This window comes from Nylanderia fulva, unplaced genomic scaffold (genome assembly GCF_048542155.1).
Source record: "Nylanderia fulva isolate GAGA-0341 unplaced genomic scaffold, ASM4854215v1 Scaffold287, whole genome shotgun sequence".
Lineage (NCBI taxonomy): Eukaryota > Metazoa > Arthropoda > Insecta > Hymenoptera > Formicidae > Nylanderia > Nylanderia fulva.
Genome location: NW_028190355.1, coordinates 26,761 through 50,025, shown reverse-complemented (window position 1 = coordinate 50,025; position 23,265 = coordinate 26,761). Strand labels below are relative to the sequence as shown.

General features: G+C 41.4%; 2 protein-coding genes and 1 pseudogene across 2 annotated transcripts; 2 read left to right on the top strand and 1 right to left on the bottom strand.

The window, feature by feature from the left end:
* Positions 1-382: 382 nt before the first annotated feature.
* Positions 383-963, top strand: LOC146722689 (uncharacterized). Its single transcript, XM_085484008.1, has one exon. It carries the CDS (start codon positions 388-390, stop codon positions 961-963), a length of 576 nt encoding a protein of 191 aa, XP_085340134.1. The 5' UTR covers positions 383-387.
* A 10,335-nt stretch (positions 964-11,298) lies between these two features.
* LOC146722688 (uncharacterized) lies at positions 11,299-14,387 on the bottom strand (annotated as a pseudogene).
* A 78-nt stretch (positions 14,388-14,465) lies between these two features.
* On the top strand, positions 14,466-16,373 carry LOC146722687 (uncharacterized). The gene is made up of 2 exons (XM_085484001.1): positions 14,466-14,495; positions 15,537-16,373. The coding sequence occupies exons 1-2, from the start codon at positions 14,466-14,468 to the stop codon at positions 16,371-16,373; spliced, it is 867 nt and encodes a 288-aa protein (XP_085340127.1).
* Positions 16,374-23,265: the final 6,892 nt, after the last annotated feature.

Genomic DNA, 23,265 nt, shown 5'->3' with positions numbered 1-23,265 from the left:
AAGCGCTATGTAATACACTATCGTAATCTACAGCAGTGCACGCGCCACGGGCTACGCATAACAAAAATATACCGCATACTACAATTCACACAGTCAGCGTGGCTGCAAAAATACATCGAACTCAATACACAGTTTAGAACACATGCGAAAAACGATTTTGAAAAAAATTTATATAAATTGATGAATAATGCGGTATTCGGCAAAACGATGGAAAATGTGCGCAATCATGTAGATGTAAAATTATTAACAAAATGGGACGGACGGTACGGTGCGGAGGCAATGATCGCGAAACCAAATATTCATAGTACGAGCATATTTTCGGAAAAATTAGTTGCAATAGAATTACGCAAACTCGAAGTAAAATTCTACAAGCCAATCTACGTCGGCATGTGCATACTCGACATATCAAAAGTATGTCTTTATGAATTTCATCACGAATACATGTCACCGCTCTATCGTGACAATTGTAGAGTAATGTACACCGACACGGATAGTTTAATATATCAAATTAAATGCCAGGATGTCTATGAAAATTTGAAACGTGATATCGCTCGATTCGATACCAGCGATTACGCCGCGAATAATGCGTACGGTATACCACTCGCCAATAAAAAGGTGCCGGGTCTGATGAAAAATGAGAATAACGGCGCCATAATGACCGAATTCGTCGGGTTTAGAGCAAAAATGTATGCTTTGCGGGTGGACGGTAAAAAAGACACTAAAAAGGCAAAAGGTGTCAAAAATAACGTCGTAGCGCGTAGTATAACATTCGACGATTATACGCGTTGCCTTAATGACGAAATTGAAATGACGCGTCAACAGTCATGCATAAGATCGAAATTGCATAAAGTGTATACCATCAGCGAGACAAAAATTGCTTTAAGTCCCTACGACGACAAACGGTATGTCATACCTGATTCGACCAACACCTTGCCATGGGGACATTATCGAATACCGTTGTAAATTATATTTATTATATTTATTATATTTATATTATATTTATTATATTTATATTATATTGTAAGGATGTAGTAATGAGAATTATATATATATATTTTTGTTTTATATATTTGTTATATATTTTATATATGGTATACAATATATAGTATGTTATACAATGATTGAATAAAATACATTAAATAACATTGTTTTTATGTATCCAAGAGTTGTGCGAACTGTCGAATCTCAGCCATTTCACGTAAACCTCGTCACCCCTCCTGCGCAGTATTTTCTTTACGAGGTACACATCCGGACAATTTGCGCGATGCAGCTCGTGCTCGGAAAACGCTCTAGCGATAGATGTCTTGCGATAATCCTCGAGTAGATATGTTACGGGATTAGTATGCTGCACTTTAACAATCTTAAACACCTCGGTTGTCCAATTTGGTGTGCATCCCTTCTCAAAAAGTTGTTTGTACTTGCTGACGCGTACCTGATCACCTACTTTGAACTTTGCCGGGCCCGCGATTTTTACACGATTGTACACGGTAGCCAAGAGTCTTTCGGCGATCGCGGGGGTAACGTCAGCGGGTCGCATACCAATCGTTCGATGCTTGCGTCCGTTTAATCTGATACGAGGCGTGGCAGCATGTTGAACCATTTGTAAGTACCATTCAGCGTAAACATCTTCCACATATCGTTTTTTAGCGTGCGATTGAATCGCTCGACGACCGACGCCTTCAATACCGAATATGTCGAATAGTGATTAATGTCATGTTTTCACATAAGTCGTTGCACATCGGCGTTGTAAAATTCCTTCCCGTTATCGGTTTGCATGTTTTTCGGACATCTCTTGCTATCTCGAATTATCTCGGCGATTGCGTCAGCTGTCTCGCTTTCTCCTTTACTCTTGAGAGGTACAGCCCACGCATACTTGCTCAACACATCGATGACGGTGAGTATGTAGTGGTAACCTCTGTTGAAACGGGAGTACGGACGCATCTCGACAATGTCGGCTTGCCACAGATCATCGTATCCTCGCACTATGACATGTCTTCGAGGGAAATTTTTTCTCGCTGACGCGTGCAACTCGTTTACCAACTGCTGTCTCTCCAAACTATGTTGCTCGTTGTTATTTTCACTATTTATTCTCGTTCTTTCACGTTGTTTCGAGGTTTTTTCGGGGTTCTTTCGGGGTTTATTCACGTTGTTTCGGGGTTCGTTCACGTTGTTTCGGGGTTCTTTCACGTTCGTGCCACGTTATTTCGGGTTCTTTCACGTTCGTGCCACGTTGTTTCGAGGTTCTTTCACGTTCATGCCACGTTGTTTCGAGGTTCGTTCACGTTTGTGCCACTATGTTTCGAAGTTGTTTCGGGGTTCTTTCGGGGTTTGTTCACGTTATAACGTTGTTCACTCCCGTCCTTGACCCACTCGAAAATCGTCTTTGACTCGTTTGCAGCCTTTTTCACAGTCGCTTCTGATCCGTTCGTAGCCCGTCTTGGCCCGTTCGCAGCCGTCCCTGACCTGTTTGCAACCCTTACTGAGTTGTTGATAGCCTTGTATGTAACCTTTAAGGACTTGTTCGTAGCCTCGTTCGCAGCCCTGCTTGACATGTTCGTAACCTCGATCGTAGCGGTTGCGTTCACCACCGTTTCCAGGTCGTTCACTGCTGCTTCCGAGTCGGTCACTAATGCCACTTATTGTTGTTTAGTAGCACGCTGATAATCCTTCGTAGCTGTTCAACAACTGTTTACAACCACTCGAGAATCCTTTCTAGACGTTTCACAACTGTTTGATAGACGTTTCTGAGCCAACCGCTCATTAGATGCCTGTGTCTGAGGTAGTGTTTAGCGCACACAGAAGCTTTTTTATCGCAGTTTCCAACGCTCGTACATCCTTTTCTAACGCAGCCAGCTTCTCATCTGACTCTTTCTGTTGGATCATCAATGTTTTAAAGCACTCTTCCAGGTACAATTTGTTGACGGCATCGGTATCCGCCTCAGGTTGCGCTACACGGCGAATCTTGCGCGATCTCGCGTCATAATCTGTAGCGACGCGATGCAGAGCGTTTTTGCGCACGCATTTTCTAATCAATCTATACCATTGATCGTTTGTGCCAGGGGTTGCATCATTTCTCCTCTCGAATAATCCAAATTTATTGATAGACATTTTTTCAATGCTTTGTAAAGTGTCACGCGATGAACTGAATAGATTGTCGGGACCCTCGTTTAATTTATAATAATGCCCGCTTCCTGCAGTTCCTCGATAATCGACAGGATCTCGTTGTCATGCGCGTTGTTGCCAGCTTGGCGTGAAGCATCGAGCAATCGTAGGCGATCCACTAGCTCGTTGGGGTCGTCTTAGTGCACGTAATCAATCTTATTGTTGGTTAGCGTCATAGTGCGAGGCATTCTCATGCCAGATTTTGAGTCATCCGATTCCACCCGCGTCAACGATGCGATTATATATTTGTACTTGTCCCCCTTGCTACCCTTCACACGACCTTGCGCATCAAAATTGCGTTTATGCACGTTTGTCGTCAATAATATATGCTTGTATTTTTGCAAATCATCCTCCTGGTAATCAGGTCTTTTCTTGAAGATCAACACGTACAATCCGGGCGTTCCAATGTACCGCGTGTCGCCTATGATTATATTGTCATCTTTGTCAATCGCGAATCGCTTGTTTTCGATGCGCATTTCATTCTCGTCGAAATAGACTCCGTATACATTATCAATTTCTTTCTTCTCATCAGCACCGAGGAGAGCGTCCATGTACTCTTGTCCTAATGGCCCCCAATCCTTTCGCATCATTTGTCGACCTTCCGGCGATCTTAACCAGTGTCGAAGGGATATTTCGGGCGGGTTACGATGGGTTCCGAAAACATTTTCGTCTACGAGTGCTCTGGGTATCACAGGTAGTACGCTTATCGATGTAGATGTTGTCGGTAGTGAAGCGTCCAATGGCTTCGAAATATCATATTTTCTCTTTTTCAATTCCTCCTCCTCCTCTTTATATCGCTTGATGGTTTTATGTTTTCTCTTTTTCGGTGTTTCCCCCTCATACTGTGTCTCGATCTTCACACCGTCATCGTCGTCGTCGGTGTTAGGCTTGTTTTTCACCGAAATCGTCGCGTTGTCGACAATCTTTTGTAGCGGCTCGATAATAGGTTTAAAGTGAGTTTTGACGGCGATATCATCATCGATCTTTCCGGTCTTCAGAACGCGATGTTTCTTGCGGATCGATTCGGCCATCTTCGCAATCTCCATGGCAACCTTTTCACGCTCGCGAATATTATCAGCCATGTCACCAACAATCCTCGCGGTCGAGAGAAACTCTAAAGAGTGCTGCCGACGACTAATGGCTCTGCGGTATCGCGAACTCGTTAAATCCTTTTCTGTATTGCCCGTTCGTAAGAGAGCTGTCCTTGTCTATCACTAGAAATCCATACTTTTGCTGCCAACATGTACGACATAAATTACTGAAATCCTCATACGACATGTCGGTATTCACGTGATCATTGTACACATGCTTCAAATTGGTGGCGTCCTGTTTAAACAGGATTAGCAGGTTCGCGTTGTCGCGTATAAGATGTTTCGGTATTCTTGCGTATGTCTGACAGAGATAGAAGCAGTCGATGTTCGAGTGGCGCCCCATTGAGAAGTACTCTCTTATCGTATCTTGCTTGTCGCATGCCACGTCATCAAAGAAAAAAATTGAATTTGAACATGCCTCGCTCGGTGGAATGACGTCACTGTTATTGGAGAATGTAAAGTAGCCGATTTCGTCAATCGGCGTCAATAAATCTTCTAAATAGCGATATTTCGGCTGTTGCAGCGATTTAGAGTACACGTACACGTTCTCGAAACGCACACCGTGCGGACTTTCCAGCAGGCTTATCAACACGTTGGTTTTACCATAGTTTGAGGGGCCGCAAACGATCGCACGTATAGTTGTCGGTAACATCGTACCGTGTTTGCGCACACCTTCGTTCACGCTGCAGCGTACTCTGTCGTCGTAATTCATTACTCGTATCGTCAGAGGTTGTTGCACGAATTTCATTTTCTCACTCCCGATTTGACCTCCAACGTTCGCCTATTTATAGCTGCGCGAGCTCGCGCTTTGCTCAGTATTGTCTAAAGATTGCAGCGGATGTCAACGAAAATAGGCACAGGTGTATTAAATCGTGCGATAAACGCACTTCCGGTCGAGCTTCATATTCCCGGCTATCAATTTTGCGGCCCGGGAACTCGTTTGGAAAAGCGATTGGCTAGAGGTGATCACGGTGTCAACCCATTGGACGCGGCGTGCCGTGAACACGATATAGCGTACTCTCGGAGCAGCGAACTCACCGAGAGACACGCGGCGGATAAGGTACTCGCCGAGAAAGCGAAAACTCGCATCGTCGCGAAAGACTTGAGTCTCGGTGAGAGAACCGCGGCCACAGTTGTCTGGGCAGAGATGAAGGCCAAGACGAAGTTCAACATGGGCTTGAAGAAGAGGACGAAAAAGAGGACAAAGAAGAGGAGGATACTTTCGGCAGCGAAACGAGGTGAATTTTTGCCGATTTTACCAATGCTGGGCGCGCTCGGATTCCTGGTTGGCGGAGCGGCTGGCGTAGCAAAAGCGGTGAACGACAGAAAAGCCGCGCAACGTCAGTTGCAAGAGATACTACGCCACAATCGCGCCATGGAAGGCCGCAGACTGTATCTCGCCCCTTACAAATATGGACGAGGAGCGAGGAAGAAAAAAACGTCAAAAAAACGTTAAAAATGCCGAAAGGTGTAACTACAAATGTGCAATTGCTACAACTTGCAAAACGTATGCACATTCCATACTTTAGAGGTGTATTTATGCGCAATAATTTACCGATAAATGGCGCGCGAGAAAATGAGAGTGGTATCGTTAATCTAGACAGTACAGACGGTCCTGGCACTCATTGGATGGCGTATGCAAAAAGAGGAAATCACGCAATCTATTTCGACAGTTTTAGCTATCTTCGACCACCCGAGGAATTAATGCGATATTTAAATGTGCCGAAATTAGAATACAATTACACCTCTTATCAAACGTATGATCAGAGTATCTGTGGACAATTGTGCTTGCAGTTTCTCCGAGATTTCTCGCCGCAAATTTAAAGACTGACATTGCGTTATTTAACTCAGTTTTGTCAACATGTCGCTAACACTAACATTGACTGGGAAGAGTAGTGTCCTCGCGGCGACCTACTTTCCCCCCATAGATTTGAGCGATGCGGACTACAAGCTCGGTCTGGCAGACTTATCACACTATATCGAATGTGAATTCCTCAAATAATAAATTTTACTACGGCAAAGACGACGCGGAAATTACGATTCCCGAGGGATCGTACGAGCTGCAAGCGATACATGAATTTTTGAAACGCGCACTTTCCCGAAAACATAATGCTGTTAGTGATAAAGGTGTCGACGATGAAAATTACCCAATCGTGCTCCGCGCTAATTACAATACGACGAAAAGCGAGATTAAATGTGCATACAGAATAAATTTTAGCATGCCCAACAACATTGGATCGCTGCTGGGATTCTCGAATCGTATATTGCAACCGCGAAAATGGTACGAATCGGACATGCCGATTAATATTATCAACGTAAACATTATCCGCATAGAGTGTAACGTGACCGCGGGTGCATACAGCGGTAAACTCGTTCACACGGTACATGAATTTTCATCGAAAGTACCACCTGGATATAAGATATCGGAAACGCCGGCGCAGATCATTTACCTGCCGGTCTTCGTACGGAGCATTACTGATTTAGTGTTACGCGTTGTTGACCAGAAGGGACGATTGCTCGATTTTTGAGGCGAAGAGATAACAGATTGCACGTACGACGGCGGGCGACAGCAACATCTCGTGCGACGGGATGCTCGTGTTGAAAAAAGACACGAAGAACACAATCAGACCAGCAGCAACATCATTCGCTAATATCAAATCAACCACGAAGAAGAGACTCACCTCGTCAAACGTTGCGTTTTTACAATCTTTGGGATTTGCGGTGCGTGCCATCTGAACAATGACTGAGATTTTCAACATCGAGGAAGAGCCAGTCTTTGACGATCGCATCGTCAAGATGAGACTCACACATACAACCCGTTTGCCAACACATTTGGACACAGCGATGAGATAAGAATACCCATACAACAGGATTTGTATACATTGCCGTACGAGAGTTTCTTATATATTGAGAGAGAACTGAAGATAAATCGTCCAGTTGAGGGATCCGATGTGACACTGGGAAATAATTGTGTCGCATTCATGTTTGACGAAATTCGCTATGAGCTCGATGGTGTGGAGATTGATTGCAACAGAAATGTAGGAATAACAAGTTTGCTCAAAAACTATGTAACGATATCATTCGATAGAAGCATGGTTATGAGTAACGCTGGCTGGAGTGATCCAATTTCTGCGAGTGGACACTTCAATTTCTGCGTACCGCTCTACATGTTGCTGGGATTTTGTGATGACTACAAACGAGTAGTGATTAATGCGCGTCATGAGTTGATCTTAATACGATCGCGCAACGACAATAATTGCCTGTATGGAGATTCTGCACTGGAGCCTGTGATCAACATATTCAAGATACAATGGCGAATGCTACACGTGTTGTTGAGCGAGATTAAGAAGCTGTCGATGCTGCGCGCTCTGGAAAGCGGACGTTACCTCAGCATGGGTTTCCGCGTGTGTACTTGTACATGTGTTACAGTAGAGATAAGGACCCCACGGTTTGTCACTTCCGTGGTATTTACCGACTCCAAACTCTCTCTACTGTGTGTGTAAATAAAAAATAAAAAATAATATATGTAAAATATAAAAAAATATAAAAATATAAAAATATAAAATATAAAATATAAAATATAAAAAAATATAAAAATATAAAAATATAAAAAATATAAAAAATATAAAAAAATATAAAATATTCCTTATGTATGGTGACGGCGAGAGTGAGCGGAGAGAGCCGACGAGAGAGAGACCCAGCGCGTTGCATCCATGCATGGATCCGACGACTGCGAGAGAGGGGGTCGCATCAACTATCGCTGTTATCAGACTCGGCATCTGTGCATAGAAATATAATAAATTTTTTTATTACTCGAATTTTTGACATATTATATATATATACTCACGTCCTTGACAGGTGGGACATGCGTTGGCCAGGTAGAATATGTATAATCTCCCCTGGCAATCGGTGCAACGCAGATGTGGTGCATCAATGTACCGCGCCGTCATGTGGCTCTCGATGGTCGTGATCGAAATGAATCTGCCCCTGTTTCTCATGAAACAGGGCATACAGATTCGCACTGACCCCCATGGTGCGACGTATGCCATGACATACGACGTTACAGTGCATACCCTCGTGTGTTCGTCGAGGGATGCAACTGCTCGTATGCCCAACATGTGCGAGCGGCACGACTCCCGAACAGCGTTTTCGCTATCGTACCCATCATCGTGCAAATCTTCTTCCTCCTCTTCTTCTTCTTCTTCTTCTTCTTCATCATCATCATCATCGTCATCATCATCAACGATGGGTACGATATCGACCTCCATCTCCTCAATATCGTCTAAGACGATATTCACCTCCCTGTCATAGTCGGGGTCGTACATCGCAACATCGCTGTCGCTGTCGCTGTCGTCGGAGATTGTTATCACCTCCATCTCGTCGAAGATTGTTATCACCTCTATCTCATCGTCTGAAATCGTGATCATCTCATCGTCGCTCTCAATATGTTCTGCGTTCTTTATTTTTATTGCAAAAACAATTCACTATGCTCACTACTATGCTCGCAAATGTCACCGTACTATGACCCGGCAGTGGCATCGGTCCTCATTATATACCCCGATCATCCCTTTGTTCTTCAACGTATGATGCAATTATCTCCGAAAGATTTGCTATTATCTCCGAAAGATGATCTTCGCCGAAACAAAAATAGCAGCTGTTGACTATCGACATGTGTACACCTTCCGCGAAGTCATATACATATCTACTCTCAAAAACGTTGACATACTCTTCACATATGTTGTACACCTATTTAATCAGACAAATAAATAGGTTACAACAAGTAATCTGATGATGATGATGACGACGATGGTGATGGCCTCGGTTCTCTCATATCTGACTCCTCTATTTCTCGGTCCGAATCATAATCAGATGATTGTTTTTTGCATGACACCGATGGTGAAGGCATATCCATGTCGGCAAAATAAAGGTTGTCCACAGTGAAATATTCTGCACAATTTTTGTAGCGACGCTGATAACATACGACTCGCTTGTGTCGTTTAGACGATCTGGTGCATTTGGATAACCCACCAGTCACTCTTAAAATGTCTTCGTGCATTTCCAGGAAATAGGCAACATCTCTTGTATGCGGTTTTTGCACACCAAGTTCGCGATTTCTTACGAATTGCACAACTGATGTCACCGCTTCACGTTTAAAATGAAACGGGTCATCTTTTTTTTCATCATAGCATTCCTCGAGATGTCTATACCATCTCTCAACATTCTCAAAACACCTCGAATAATCTTTTACCGCGTTCTCCATTTTTAATGTCTGGCACTTATTCGCACTGTATTACGCTTGTAACCTCAGCCTATTTTCGCTGACATTCGCTGCAATCCCTGATCATCGATGCTGGACCGTCAATATGCGTTTGCATCCACGGTCGATTGTAATATTCGAGGCAGCGACAATATGTTTGAACCTCCGGATCCGTCTTGATATGCTCCGGAAGCTTGTCCCACAAATGCTCTACAAAATAGCCGCACTTTTGCAGTAAAACAATCTTCGGAATATATTGTAACTGTTCGGCACTTAAACTGAGAATATCGGAAGCACTTGATAGTATTACAAACATTCTGCACCCCGAATGAAGAGAACGTGCGCTCGCCAGTGGTACTATGGCCCGGCAGCGGCATCGGTCCTCATTATATATCCCGATCATCCCTTTGTTCGTGCGATGATGCAATTGTTAATTTGCGAGAAATATTTGCGCTATCTTATCTTGGATTCGAAAACTTAGATATCGCTGATAATTCTTAGAGATTCATAGATAAAGCCGCCCGTTACCTTTCATTTCATCCGAGTCCATGTCGCAACCTGTGAAGCCTGGATTCCGCGTTCGCCCCCGCTGATATTTCTTAGAAATATACGTATCAACCCGCTTGATTGTCGGCGCTCGATCCAAGCCTGAATCGGCGGCAACCATTCGCAGAATTTTTATCTTATCTTCGGAGAAAATTTAGATGAAGAAACGCAATCCTCTTAGTAATAGATATCTGAATGTCGGCGCTCGATCCATGCGGCAGCCCTTCGTAGAATTTATCTTATCTTGGGGTAATAAATATCTACCTGTATTTGTCGGCGCTCAATTCATGCGGCAGCCCTTCGTAAAATTTATCTTATCTGCAAACTTAGATACCTTACAAAGACGCCGCTTATCTTGGATTTTCTACGAAAACTCAAATATCCGCTTATCTTATCTGCAAACTTTGATACCTTACAAAAACGCCGCTTATCGTATCTTGGATTTTCTACGAAAACTTAGATATCGCACAAGCTTATCTTATCTTGTTTATGAAAACTTAGATATCGCTAAAGCTTATCTTATCTTGTTTATGAAAACTTAGATATCGCTCAAAGACGCCGCTTATCTTGTTTATGAAAACTTAGCTTATCTTATCTTGTAACAGATATCCGCTTATCTTGTTTATAAACATATCAGGTAACATGATCCTCTTATCAAGTAACCTGAGCTGATAAGATAAGCTTATCTGCTGATAAGACCCCCTCCCCCGCGTGACGTCACCCCCCTCGCCCCCGATTCCCCCCGCCCCGCACCCCCCCTCATTGCCCCTGAGTTAGAACTCCCCTAGTATACCTACTCATGTCCGTATGCCACGCGAGAAAGCATTTGCGCTCTTTTGATTTCATGGTTTCGGGAGAGTAATAATGCGCGTCGGGTAATGGCTCGACATACATTTGATTTTCGATAGTATTGAATTAATGCGGAAAAATGCCTTTACCCGATGTATTCTTCAGCCCGAAAGCCTTCGGCAAATCGGATAATCGCACTGGCATATAATTCACGCTATCGATAAACTTTGTATGTCCAACTGTTAATACGACGATTTTTGTCCCGTTCAAAATCACTTTCGGCGCGAGATTGACACGATTTTCTACAATATATTTCAAAATAAATTGAGCGTCAAACGCTTTCGCATTGTGGACTATGCAAATTATCTGTTTGAAATATTTCGTCTTTCGCGTAGCAAAATCGACAAAATATTTCACCGGATCATTACGAAATACGAACTCTCGCACTCCGCATCAGCGATAACGCACGGAGATATCATTGTTTTGCGCGCACGCTTCGCAAATTTGATGCGCGACGCAAAGTGTCGGGATGTGTCTTTTTACGGACGTCGTATCTTCGAGCGTCTCGTCCTGCCGTGTTTCAAAATCATAAAATACGAATGCTACGCGTCCCTTTCTATCTGTCAATGCCGATTTTCTCGCTTTTTCGTTATCAATTATGCTTTTATTCTTCTCAAATGATACATCTACCGTCACTGTCGTTGCTTCTACCTTCGGAAGATGTGTCGACGACGACGGCTCGGTAGAAGAATTAACGTCGTTGTGAAGAGGTCTTATATAACACAAATGATTTCAAGGTTGCTCCGAATGGCATAATCTGCAGTAAGAAACGCCGCATTCATGCTTTGCTTTTGCTTTAACTATACATCCGCATTCATTGCAAAATCGTATGACGCTACAAACACTCGCGAGCAATTTACCGTCATAAGATTTTTCCTTACGATGACGCTCGAAACACGAAGCACCGAAAAACGTCCAATCGCACGCGTCACATTTTACTATTTGCGCGTCGTCGGAGTGTTTGCACGGCGCGGTAAAACATTGCAGACATTTATTCGAGTACCGGTGATCGCCACCTCTATCGTTCCGGAAACCTACATTACACGTTACACAAAAATTACGAGAACCCGCAACGGCTTTTAAATTTAATATAGAGTTAAAATAGCGTGAATTCTCATAATACATAATTATTAGTCGATGAGAGAATTCACGCCCGAGAGAAGCGAGTATCGCTGTACCGTCATAGTACGGTTTCGCGTCGTGACCGAAAGTAGTAAAATTATATACAACGATAACGACATTGATCGCGGCGAGATATCGCTGAAAACGCTCAATTTCATGAATTTCGCAACCCTCTTCAGGAATTATTACTCCAGCTTTTCTAGTTAATTCCAACGCCCATTCGCGTTGTAACTTTGATTGCGGGTTGTCTTACTTTATTCCATTTCTCGTGCAATTCCCCCGTACGTATATTACCGCTATCGCAATAAGTTTGCGCTACTACGAGGAAGCGCGGAAAACACAAGTTGTCGAAATTATTTATTTCGACTATTCAGCGTTTCGCGATATTTTCATGCGTTAATGCAACGCGGCCGCGACCTGAAGGAACAGCGATGTTAAAAATGCGTATGTTAAACTGCTCCGCGATATCAAGTCCTTCCGCGCTCTGTGCTACCGCGGTCACGAGGCCCCAAATATCCTCGTGAGTCAAATCGCGCACCGGACGAAAGGATAATCCCGTGGAACCGTGCGATAAATTCGGTGAATCGAATGATAAACCTACGTAATCTCCCGGTTCACTCAAATTTATTGCATACGCGTGAATTTCGCGAAACGCATTTTTCAAAGACCGATAAATATCCCCGCCTTCAGATAACTGTCGTATCGCGAAACTCGCTTCTCTCCCGACTATCCCGAATCTTCTAAACTGCCGCGCGTTTTCCCTAATTAAATTTATATCATTAAATCAATCATCGACCTGCCAATGTTGATGATATTGCTGTTGTTGCTGATGTTGCTGTTGTTGCTGGTGTCGATGCTCTTCCTCCCCCACCTTCTCTTCACCCTCCTCTTCACCCTCCTCCGTCTCCAGGGAAATATCGTTGCGATTTTCTGCAGTGTTGCTCGCTTCACCGCCTCCGCCTCTTTGTACTAAAAAAAAGAAAATTGTAAAATTGAATATAAATTATATAAATTATATAAAGTACTGTTATATTGCTTTTATTTTTATGCTCGAATTTAATCTTTTACACAACTATTGACATTATTCGACGAGATAACCCACCTTTTGACGATATCCAATCTCGAGTACCGCTTCCGTACTCTCGAAACTAATATTCCGGAGAATAATTAATTTGTAAGCGACGAATTACTAAAAATTTAAATTTATTTATTAAATTTGAACATAAAAATTTTGGAAAAAGTAAAAAAATTTTGGTTACCTTCCACTCGAGGATCATCTTTTTTACTCTTGTGATCTTCTTCTTCCTCGAGAATTTCTTTTTCTTCTTCTACTTCTTCCTCCTCGTCTTTCTGCTCCTCAAGTGCTTCCTCTTCTTCCTCCTTCAGTTCCTCTTCCCGCTCTATTGATATTATTATAACATTAGAAATTTTGTTATAAAAATAATACATATATATTTTACAAGTTTTATATTACTTTGCATATTCAAAGTCGGTCGTTTTGTAAACCTATATGTTTTAAATATCACCTTACCTGGTGTAAATATCAAGCTATCCGCTGGGCTTACGACAATGATAGAATCGTCGTAGTCGGCATCGTCGTTAGCTTCGTGAATAACGATGTTAGCATCATTGTCGTCGTCGTGGTCTGAAATAATATATTTATACATTAAGTTTCTTACTATATTTTTTATATTTTTTTTTTTTTAATATTTTATTATTTCTCTAAAATGTTAACTTACCCGCTATATCGACAACAATTGGAACCGGATTTTCCGCTGGCAGTATTCGGGCTCTCCGTAAAATATTTAATTTTTAACAGCAACTGTTATATATATATATATATAATTTTTTTACAAATAATTATATATTTTACGCGCGTATAAACTTACGTGAGGGTCCTGCCTCGGGCTCTTCTGCCACCCGTTTCTTTTGAGAGGGACGAATTATTGCAAGATTTACTGGAGTTTGCTACGGATTATTAATAACGATTTAAGTTTATAATTCAATCACCGGCACGTTAAAAGTATATAAAATAATTACCTCTTATCTCTATTCTTCGTTGGTTCGCCAACAGATAGGCGGCATATCCATCAACATCCTCTTCTTTGTGCCGCTTCTTTGCAAAACGATATAACTTCGGCGGCAATGTTCAATAATTCCTTATCACCCCCGAAATGCCCCAATCTATACAAAACTCCGAGTAAGGAGTTTGAGATCGAATACGCGAATTTCTCGAAAATATAATAGTTATTATCCCGATCTTCTGTCAGACGGGGCAGATACGTCTCCGGCTTTATCTCCCGCGATAAATTTGCTGCCAAATTTATGCACGTCGATATCAGCATTTTCTGAGCCGACATTTTCACTTGCACTTAACTCGCAACACGTGACAATAACACAAACGCGTACGTTCGAGAAACTGACAAGTATCTCGGACAATGTCGAACTTAAAATGCACATTTTCTTCTGTACTGTGGGAAATTTATACTTCACTCCCCGTCGAAAAATTCGACATTTTTCCCCGTTTAGATTTTGAAAGAGCGGGAGAATCGAAAAAAAAATTTCAATTTTCTCGCTAGCGATTTCTTCGTTTTTCACGAAAGAGGGGGCGAGGAGTATTCTTAATCTAGTTTACTCACCTATTGGATGTTACTTTTCTTAAATTCTGGGTGTTTCTTAAAACTAAAATATTTCTTAATTTGTTACCTATCTTCAGAATGTGCTTTTTTCTTCACAAATAGGCGTGACAGAAAAATTTTTAGTTATTTTATTGGCGAGCGTCGATTTCCTTTCTGGCAAATATTTCAGATAGTGTTATTAAGTTTTACAACTATTTTCTCAGTGCAGTCCGGAAAATCGTAAAATATAATTTATTTTTTATTTTACGAGATGCAATAAACTACAAAAAATCAAAAGGATTGATTTTTTATCCCGTCATATATTGGTGCATATATTAAATCTCAGACCTTTTTTTTGACGAAGTTTATTGATACTCTAATCTTTATCCTATTCAGGCGTTCTCGAACTCGTAAATCCCTTGCTATATTTTAAAAGGATAAAAAATATTTTCAAATCAAATCTTCCGAGCGTTTTCTTTTTGTTTAATACATGTTTGTTTAAACATAAGAATTCGATTTGACATAAAAAATTGATTTTTCGTTTATTCGCTTACATACACAGATTTTTCTTTCGTCCTCTTCTCGCGTTACATGATCTCGTTTCTAGAAATTTCTAAATATTTCTATAAATTTTTTATTTAACGCGTACAGGTCTGAACATGAAAAATCATAATTTTTCACGTAAAATACGTCTTCCCCACTTTTATTCTTTAAATTTTTGCGAGAGAGGGAGAACGGTAATATAAGCGAGTCGACAAGTCGTTCTTCCGTATTCATTCGAGTTCGAGTTTACAGAAATACAAGTTCAAGGCACGAAGAAAGAATTCCTCGCAGTTTTGCCATTTTACCGGGTTATCCTGACTATTTGTGAAATTTTACAAGTGAAAACAGGTTACGCGCAAGGAAGTACTCGGCTTTGCGAAATGCGATCGCAATCGCGATATTCGCAAGATAGCTAACAACGACGGCATCGACATCGACAACGCCAGAAGTCACGAACAACGTTACTTATTGTTATCGACGACGTATGGACTTAATTCTTCTCACACTAAAAAGATACATGTTGGATTGCAGTTGAAGAACGATGGCGGCTTCATGCCTATTGTTAAATTAACGGGCAATTACGCCGAAGGAATTTGTTTCGACGTCAACACGTGGCATCAGTTTCAAATCAATATGGAACATATGAATCTATACTTGAATGAGAATCTAAAGATTAAACCAGATCCTATTATTATCGAGAATATTTCGATCATCTTCACTATTGCTTACGGAGCGAGGGCTGTACTGATGGCATACAAGGAAAACAAGGATCATGCAACGGAAGATAAAGCGGAAGAAGAAGAAGAATCTCAACCGCCGTTGAAGAAACGAAAGACTTACGCAGCTGCAATAGTGATGCAGAAAACTACTTTTCTCAGCTTGGAACATATTAAAAAATGCGTGGATGCACATTTAACGCAGCTAGTTGCCATAGTCGATACTGTTGATGCAACTGCGAGATATTTAATTAACGAAATAGAATTAAAACTTCCCTCGTCTTACATTGATCGTGAAATTATAAAACTTACTATCAAAGGCAATTATCAGGAAATTGAACGTAATGTACAAACGCAAATAAATAACTTAACATTTTTAGATGTTTACTTTAACATTGTATTTGTAGAATTACTTACGCTTCGATTTAATGAAATTCTCCGTATTATTTTGCTAAAACGCAAATCTTAATTTTTTATTAAAAAAGTATTACTAATAAATAAAACTATTTCTATCTTAAATCTGAACATTTTCTTTTATTCTCCTCCTCCTCCTATAATATTGTTTCCTTGAGTTTTACTGCGAGAGTAGAACATTGCACTGTAGTTCGATCCTCGAGCGTTAAAAAACGAGCTTATTATTTCCGTCACAAGCGAATAGCATAGGGAAAAGCACCGCGTACATAAGCTCATCAGCAGCGGTGCTCGGAAAAATGCTGGTGCGAGCTTACCTCCGCGGAAACGCTTATTCGCGTCACCCCGTAGCAACGTATCGGCTAAAATTCGCCGCGGTATTCGCTCGTATGCGTGTAAGAAAACGCTGGCGCGAGCACGCGGCCGCCGCAGATGAGGCCCCGGAGCGTAAAGATAAGCTTATATCCTTCCCCCGCCAAACCTTCTCTTTAATATTTTTAAAAAGACACGCGAAACTTGCGTACATTTTTAAACACATTTACACTCACACACACACACACACACACACACACACGCATTTGCTCATGCATTTACACTCTCACTCATACGCGTGCGTAATAATTACTAAATTTCACGCAGCAATTTTTTTATTTATGAACTCGCAAATATAACCTAAATTAATCATTTCGCGAAATAGACGCGCGCTGGAAACATTCGTGGACGTCGATTGTACCTACGGGATGCGGAAAAACGATTTTCGTGAAAACTTTTCTTCGGCACTTATCCGACATGTCCGATGTTCGATTCGAGAGAATTTTATTTTATTACGCCGAATGGCAAGATGCGTATCAACGTCTTCAATGCGACACGAGTAAAAATAAAGAAGAAGAAGTTACAAATGATATACATAGGAACGGATACGGTAATACTCTGTTAAAATCGAAGAAAAATATAATCGAATTTCGCGAGGGGTTACCGCGTCTGGAAGAATATTCAAGCGATCCGCTATCTCCAAAATTAGTTATAATCGACGACCTTATGAGAGAATCGTCATCGTGCGACACTATCGTAGATTTACTAAAGGAAGCCACCATAAGAATCTCAGCGTTATACTCATCTCGCAAAATCTCTTCCATCAAGGCCGCGGGCAACGGAATATATCTCTCAACGCTAATTATATAGTAGTTTTTAAAAATCCGCGCGATCGCGCTCGCTCAAATTCGCCATCTCGCGCGTCAAGTATACCCCGACAATCCGAAATTTCTGGAAGAAGCATACTACGATGCTACCTCACGACCTCACGGGTATTTATTGCTCGATCTGAAACAATCGACTCCAGATGAATATCGATTTTGCACGTGTATTTTTCCCAACAATACGACACATTACGTCTACATTCCTTGTAGATCGATAAATAGAGCAGTAACGGAGGACGTATAAAAGAGCTGCATTTACACGTGAGACTTGTCAGTTGCGCAATTTTATCGTAATGGTAACACGCGAAGAAAATGACAACAAAAAGAGACGTCAACGTCGTCGAAAAAATTGGTCCGCAATAAAATTCGCCAGGTGGTCTATCGGCGAGAGAAACGTCTGCCTTTTGAAAACTCTTTGTTATATGAAAAAAAATCAAAGGTTGTCGTTTTTACGTACTGCCGACAATAATCTCATAAAATGTATTCAAGAGTGTGTTTATAATACGCTCGAGGGAAACGTATCGCTCGAGAATCATGAAAAATCACGTTTAGCCAAGCATAAATCTATCCTTCGATGCATCGCAGTAAAACGCGGCAATTGGAAAACTAAAAGAAATTTGTTGGTACAACGCAAAGGTTTTTTACCCTATCTTATTGCTCTATTGTTAAGCGCTATATTAGCCAGGAAACATTGTTGAATAATTTGCCAAAGAAAAAAAATACAACGATAACGAATGAGGAAAATGATAATAATAATAATTTCAGCGTACAAACTTTTAGAACCCCCTTATCGCGACTTGACGCGGAAATGTGGCGTATTCTTAACCTCGCGACTCCCCGCGATGAAGACAAAACATGGAAATTGTATAAAAAAGTACTTCAGCGCTATCTTCATTTTGTCCAAGAAGCGAAAAAGCGCTTAAGCGACGATACGTGCAATAACTCCGATGACGTTACTAATGTCGACGACGACGACGATCAGGATAAAGATATCGAGTCGCGCACAGATGACGATTTTATGGAAATACAAACTCATGATAATACTTCGATCAGCAGTAGCAAAGCTGTTAGCAAGAGTAGTTTCAAGAAGAAACGTACACAATCCGCGGAAAAGATCAAAGAAATACTCAGCAGCGTACCGCGAACGTATCGTTCTAAAGCAAACGCGCTATTGAAATATTTGCTAAAAATTCAGCCATCGAAGATTAGCTGGGATAAACGCGGACTCGTGACTATAGACGGTGTCGTTGTAGAAGGGTCGAAAATTGGCGATCTTATAAACGACGCGATACGCGAGAAAAAAACGGTGAAAGCAGTCGGAAGAATTCAGTTTGCTCAACTGCTGAATGACATAGGTGCGCCATTCGGCCTTATAAAAAATCGTAATTTGATGACTATGCACTCGCATAGATCTCCGCGTATTAAAAAGTCACTACTGCGCGGAGGCTCCACTCCGAAAACTCCGCTTGCGCATTCAAGATCGTTCAGACGAAAGTTAGACGAGACCGAAAGAGACTCACAATCAGTGTATTTATCCATCACTGACGACAGTGACAATAATAAAACATTAAGTGACGAGAATTCTTTGCCTAAGAAAAAGAAAGGTTTATTTCATTGGCGTAAATTATAATAATGGAACTCGAAAAATTATATTCCCTCGCATTACGCTGGTTATTCCGCAACGGAGAATTTATCTCGAGCTGCTAAACCGAATTTTACGCGTAACGATGTCGTCGAATGGCTTAAATCTCAGGATGCATATACGCTACATCGTCCGGTGCGTCGAAAATTTCCACGTTTACATTATAACGTGTCAAATATCGACAATTTATGGGAAGCAGATTTAATTGATATTTGTAATCTCAAGAGTTATAATGACGGATATTCTTACTTACTGGTTATTATCGATGTTCTTAGTAAGTTCGTTTGGGTAGAACTATTACGCGACAAAACAGCTACTTGCGTGACAAAAACCTTCCAACGTATACTAGCGGGAGAGAATATAGACGGCATATTTTACGAACAAGAATTAACTCCGGTCAATAAAGATTTGCAAAGGGAAGTATTTATCGTCGAGCGGGTAATAAAAAGCAGGGGTCGCGGCAACAATAAACTTGCTAGTTAGTTGGCAAAGATATCCCACAAAATTCGACTCTTGGATACCCGCTTCGAGTTTAAGATCTTTGAATTAAAAAAAAATGAGGGAGAACGAATTTTATATAATTCTCCCGAGCAACAGTAGCATGCGTTACTTCCCGGAAAATACAACCACGTGTTTCACCACCGAATTACCCCAACGTATAGAATTGCACGAGCGTTGGGAAGTAGCGCTTACGGAGATTCAGTTTCCGTGTAGTTTTTTACATATACGCGATAATGAAGGAATAATCAGATTTATCGATATCGACGAAAACAATAAATCAGTTACGGCTATGAGATCTCAAGTACCCGTGGGTATTTACTCGAGTATGCAAAATATTGTCGCTGGTGTAAATTTCGCAGCTAAATCTGTCGATTCGCATATCGTTTTTTATTACGGCGATTTCGTAGGTGGTAAAGTTTTGATGAAACTTAACTGTAAAAAAAATGATTGTAATATAATACATTATATTATATAAGTTTTTTCGACAAACTGCGTCGCATACTCGGTTTTGATATACACATTAAGCGTAACGATCTTGTTCAACTCGATAGCGAGCCCGCTGTACCTACTTCATTGCCTGCGTGGTTTTATCACGAAATCGGTATGAAGATACAATATAATGACGACGACGAAAAGCTCGTTAAAATCGAAAGTAGCGCCGTCATATCCAACATTTTACCGTTGTGGGTCTACGATGAAGAAATGCATTCTCTGCTATTTTACGAACTCACTTCCACACGAATGTTAATAGCCGACGAACCAGGTAGTTTATTGCGCGGTATTCCCGACAAACTCTTTGTTTATTGTGACATTTGCGAACTTTATATCACTGGCAACGTACAGTCTCCTCTTCTTCGAATAGTTGCGCTCGACTCGCAAAATGATTACGCGTTCGCATCAACTCGAATAAAACATTTCTCGCCCGCTCAATACATCACGCTGCGTCAAACGTGTTTCCGTACGATAGAAATAAATATGAGATCATCTGGGACAAAGTATATCATTCGAATTCGGGACGCTGACGGTGACATTGCACTTTAGACGTATCTAATAGATATCGTAAAAACATTCGGTGTCTATGACAGAGAAAACGAGGAAGGAAAAAAAAAGAAAAAAAAATTGTTCGTTCGTTCTCTGTCGATAGATTATTATTCGGCATATTACGACAAATTACAGAAGGGAGGAGATCGCGGTGGTGGAATTCCGAGAGTTTTCGTCGGATCGCCCTATCAACGCGGGCACAGTATCGGGAGTTTTCTCGGAGGATTATTCAGACGCGTGCTGCCTTATCTAGGCATTGCTGCATGGGCTGTCGGTAAAGAAGTTTTACGCGCGGGTGCTAATATAATAGAGGATGTAGAAAATAATACTCCGCTTAAGGTAGCGACTAGACATCGTTTTGAAGAATCGCGTAACAAACTCAAAAGACAAGCTAAAGAAAAAATAACTAGTCTCATGAAAGGTTCAGGATATAAAGCTGATGCGAAAATGCACGTAGCGCATTTTCCTTTTGCCGGGCACGACAAGAGCATTGTTAAACGTCGTCACACGAGTAAGAGAAGTTCATCGAAAATCAAGACGAGAAAGAAGAAGAGTACAAAATCTACGAAGAATAAGAGGACGAGGAAAACCCGTGCGGGTATAAAAAGACTCAAGACATCGGCGAAACGACGTAAAATTGGCAAGAAACGTACCGTATCCGACATATTTTCTTAAATATAAAATAAACGATATTTTAATTCGCTCACATTTAACCACGACGAGGACGACGAAACAATCGCCGGAAAATAAGTATGTCTTTTCTTCATACACATTCAAACGAGTGCTTAAAGAGTGAGCTCGATCTCTTTTCTTTACCGCCTATGCAAACCAGTATCGAGTATTTGCAATGGATTCATTACAAACCCGTGACCTTTCTCTCGGACGATTCACCGATAAAATTCGTTGTCCCGGGACACGGACAAGAATATCTAGATCTCATGCATACCCTGCTGAGTCTTCGCGTGCGCGTGAAATCAGGCGACGATTCAACGGCTCGAGCTCCAGGAACGAGCGGCAGCGCTGGCATGGAGAGCGTCGCAGACCCCGTAAATCATCTACTTCATTCCATCTTCAATCAGGTCGACGTGTATTTCAATCAAAAGCTCGTGTCACCTCCAAACAACGCTTACGCGTACCGCGCGTACATCGAGGCATTGTTAAATTATTCTTCACCCGCAAAAACTTCCCATCTAACGTCATGTCTATGGGACGCGGATACACCAGGTCATATGGACGATTCGCTAGAGTCGAAAAACAATACCGCTCTCGCGAGACGCGCCCATTATATTCGAGGTGGGCGAGCGATAGATCTTATAGGACATCTCCATCGATGTCTTCAATCAAGACAAATTCTTAATTAACGATGTGGAAGTACGTCTAAGACTCGTCCGCTCGAAAGATTCGTTTTGCCTCATGGAAAGTAACGGTGCGTCGAAAATACATATTCTCGATGCTAGCTTACTAATGAAAAGAGCAAAAATAAGCTCTAAAGTGTTACTTGCGCATGCTAGAATGCTGAGTAAAGTTACGGCCAAGTATCCGCTTACGAGAGTCGAGGTTAAAACATTCACGATTCACAGTGGCGTTGCGGATACATCATTAGATAATGTAATACTAGGCCAATTATCGAAACAAATAATAGTAGGATTCGTTAATAATAAAACAATTAAGGGAGATAGAAAATTAAATCCGTTTAATTGTAAAAATTACGGTATAAATTTCTTCTCTCTGTACGTCGACAGTATGCAAATTCCCAGTAGGTTATTACAACCGATTTTCTCGTCGGAAGAACCGCTTTACGTCGATGCTTATCAAACACTTTTCGCGAGAACGAGTATCCATTTCTTGAATGAGGGAAATTCTATAAGTAGAGACGATTATTCCAAGGGATACACGCTTTTCGCTTTTGATCTCACACTCGATTTGTCTGCCAATTGCGCCGGGCATTGGAATCTCGTGAGACATGACAGTTTCCGATTAGAAATACAATTCGCACAGTCACTTACCAATACAATTAACTGTATTGTTTACGCCCAATTTGATAATGTAATTGAAATTGACTCGTCGCGTCAAGTCATCGTCGATTTTTCCGGTTAAAATTTTTATTGCCACATTTACAACTCTCACGTCACAGCGTACCCGATTAAAACTTTTCTGTATTTTTCTTACCTCTCTTTTCTCTTCCACTTCCATCGTCGACAAGTTTTACGAGAAGAAAATCTTACGATGTTACAAAAAGAAATAGTCAGTTTCCTTCGAGACACGCACGTTAACGGTTTGTGAAAAGCTTAAACCTCGCCTACAAAAAGCGTAAAAATTTTTCATCACAACATGGATATAATCATCGACATACAAGGCTTCCGCGATGCGGACGAGAAGTTTTTACCTAAGGAAATCGCGGTTGTCGCGATTGACGCAGCGATCGTCGACCATTGGATTATGATGGTTCCGTATTCGTTTGGAAAATTACCCGAAAAAGTAAGGCGTCAAAACACATGGCTCACGCAAAATTATCACGGTATCGAATGGTTCGACGGCGAAGCTAATTCAAAATATTTTACGTTGCGTTT

Excerpts from the sequence above, each read along its gene's own strand:
- LOC146722689 (XM_085484008.1), top strand. The coding sequence starts at position 388 with ATGTGCATACTCGACATATCAAAAGTATGTCTTTATGAATTTCATCAC.
- LOC146722687 (XM_085484001.1), top strand. The coding sequence starts at position 14,466 with ATGTCGAACTTAAAATGCACATTTTCTTCT. Across the intron at positions 14,496-15,536 it reads TAAAATGCACATTTTCTTCT|GTTACGCGCAAGGAAGTACT; the intron begins GTACTGTGGGAA and ends AAGTGAAAACAG.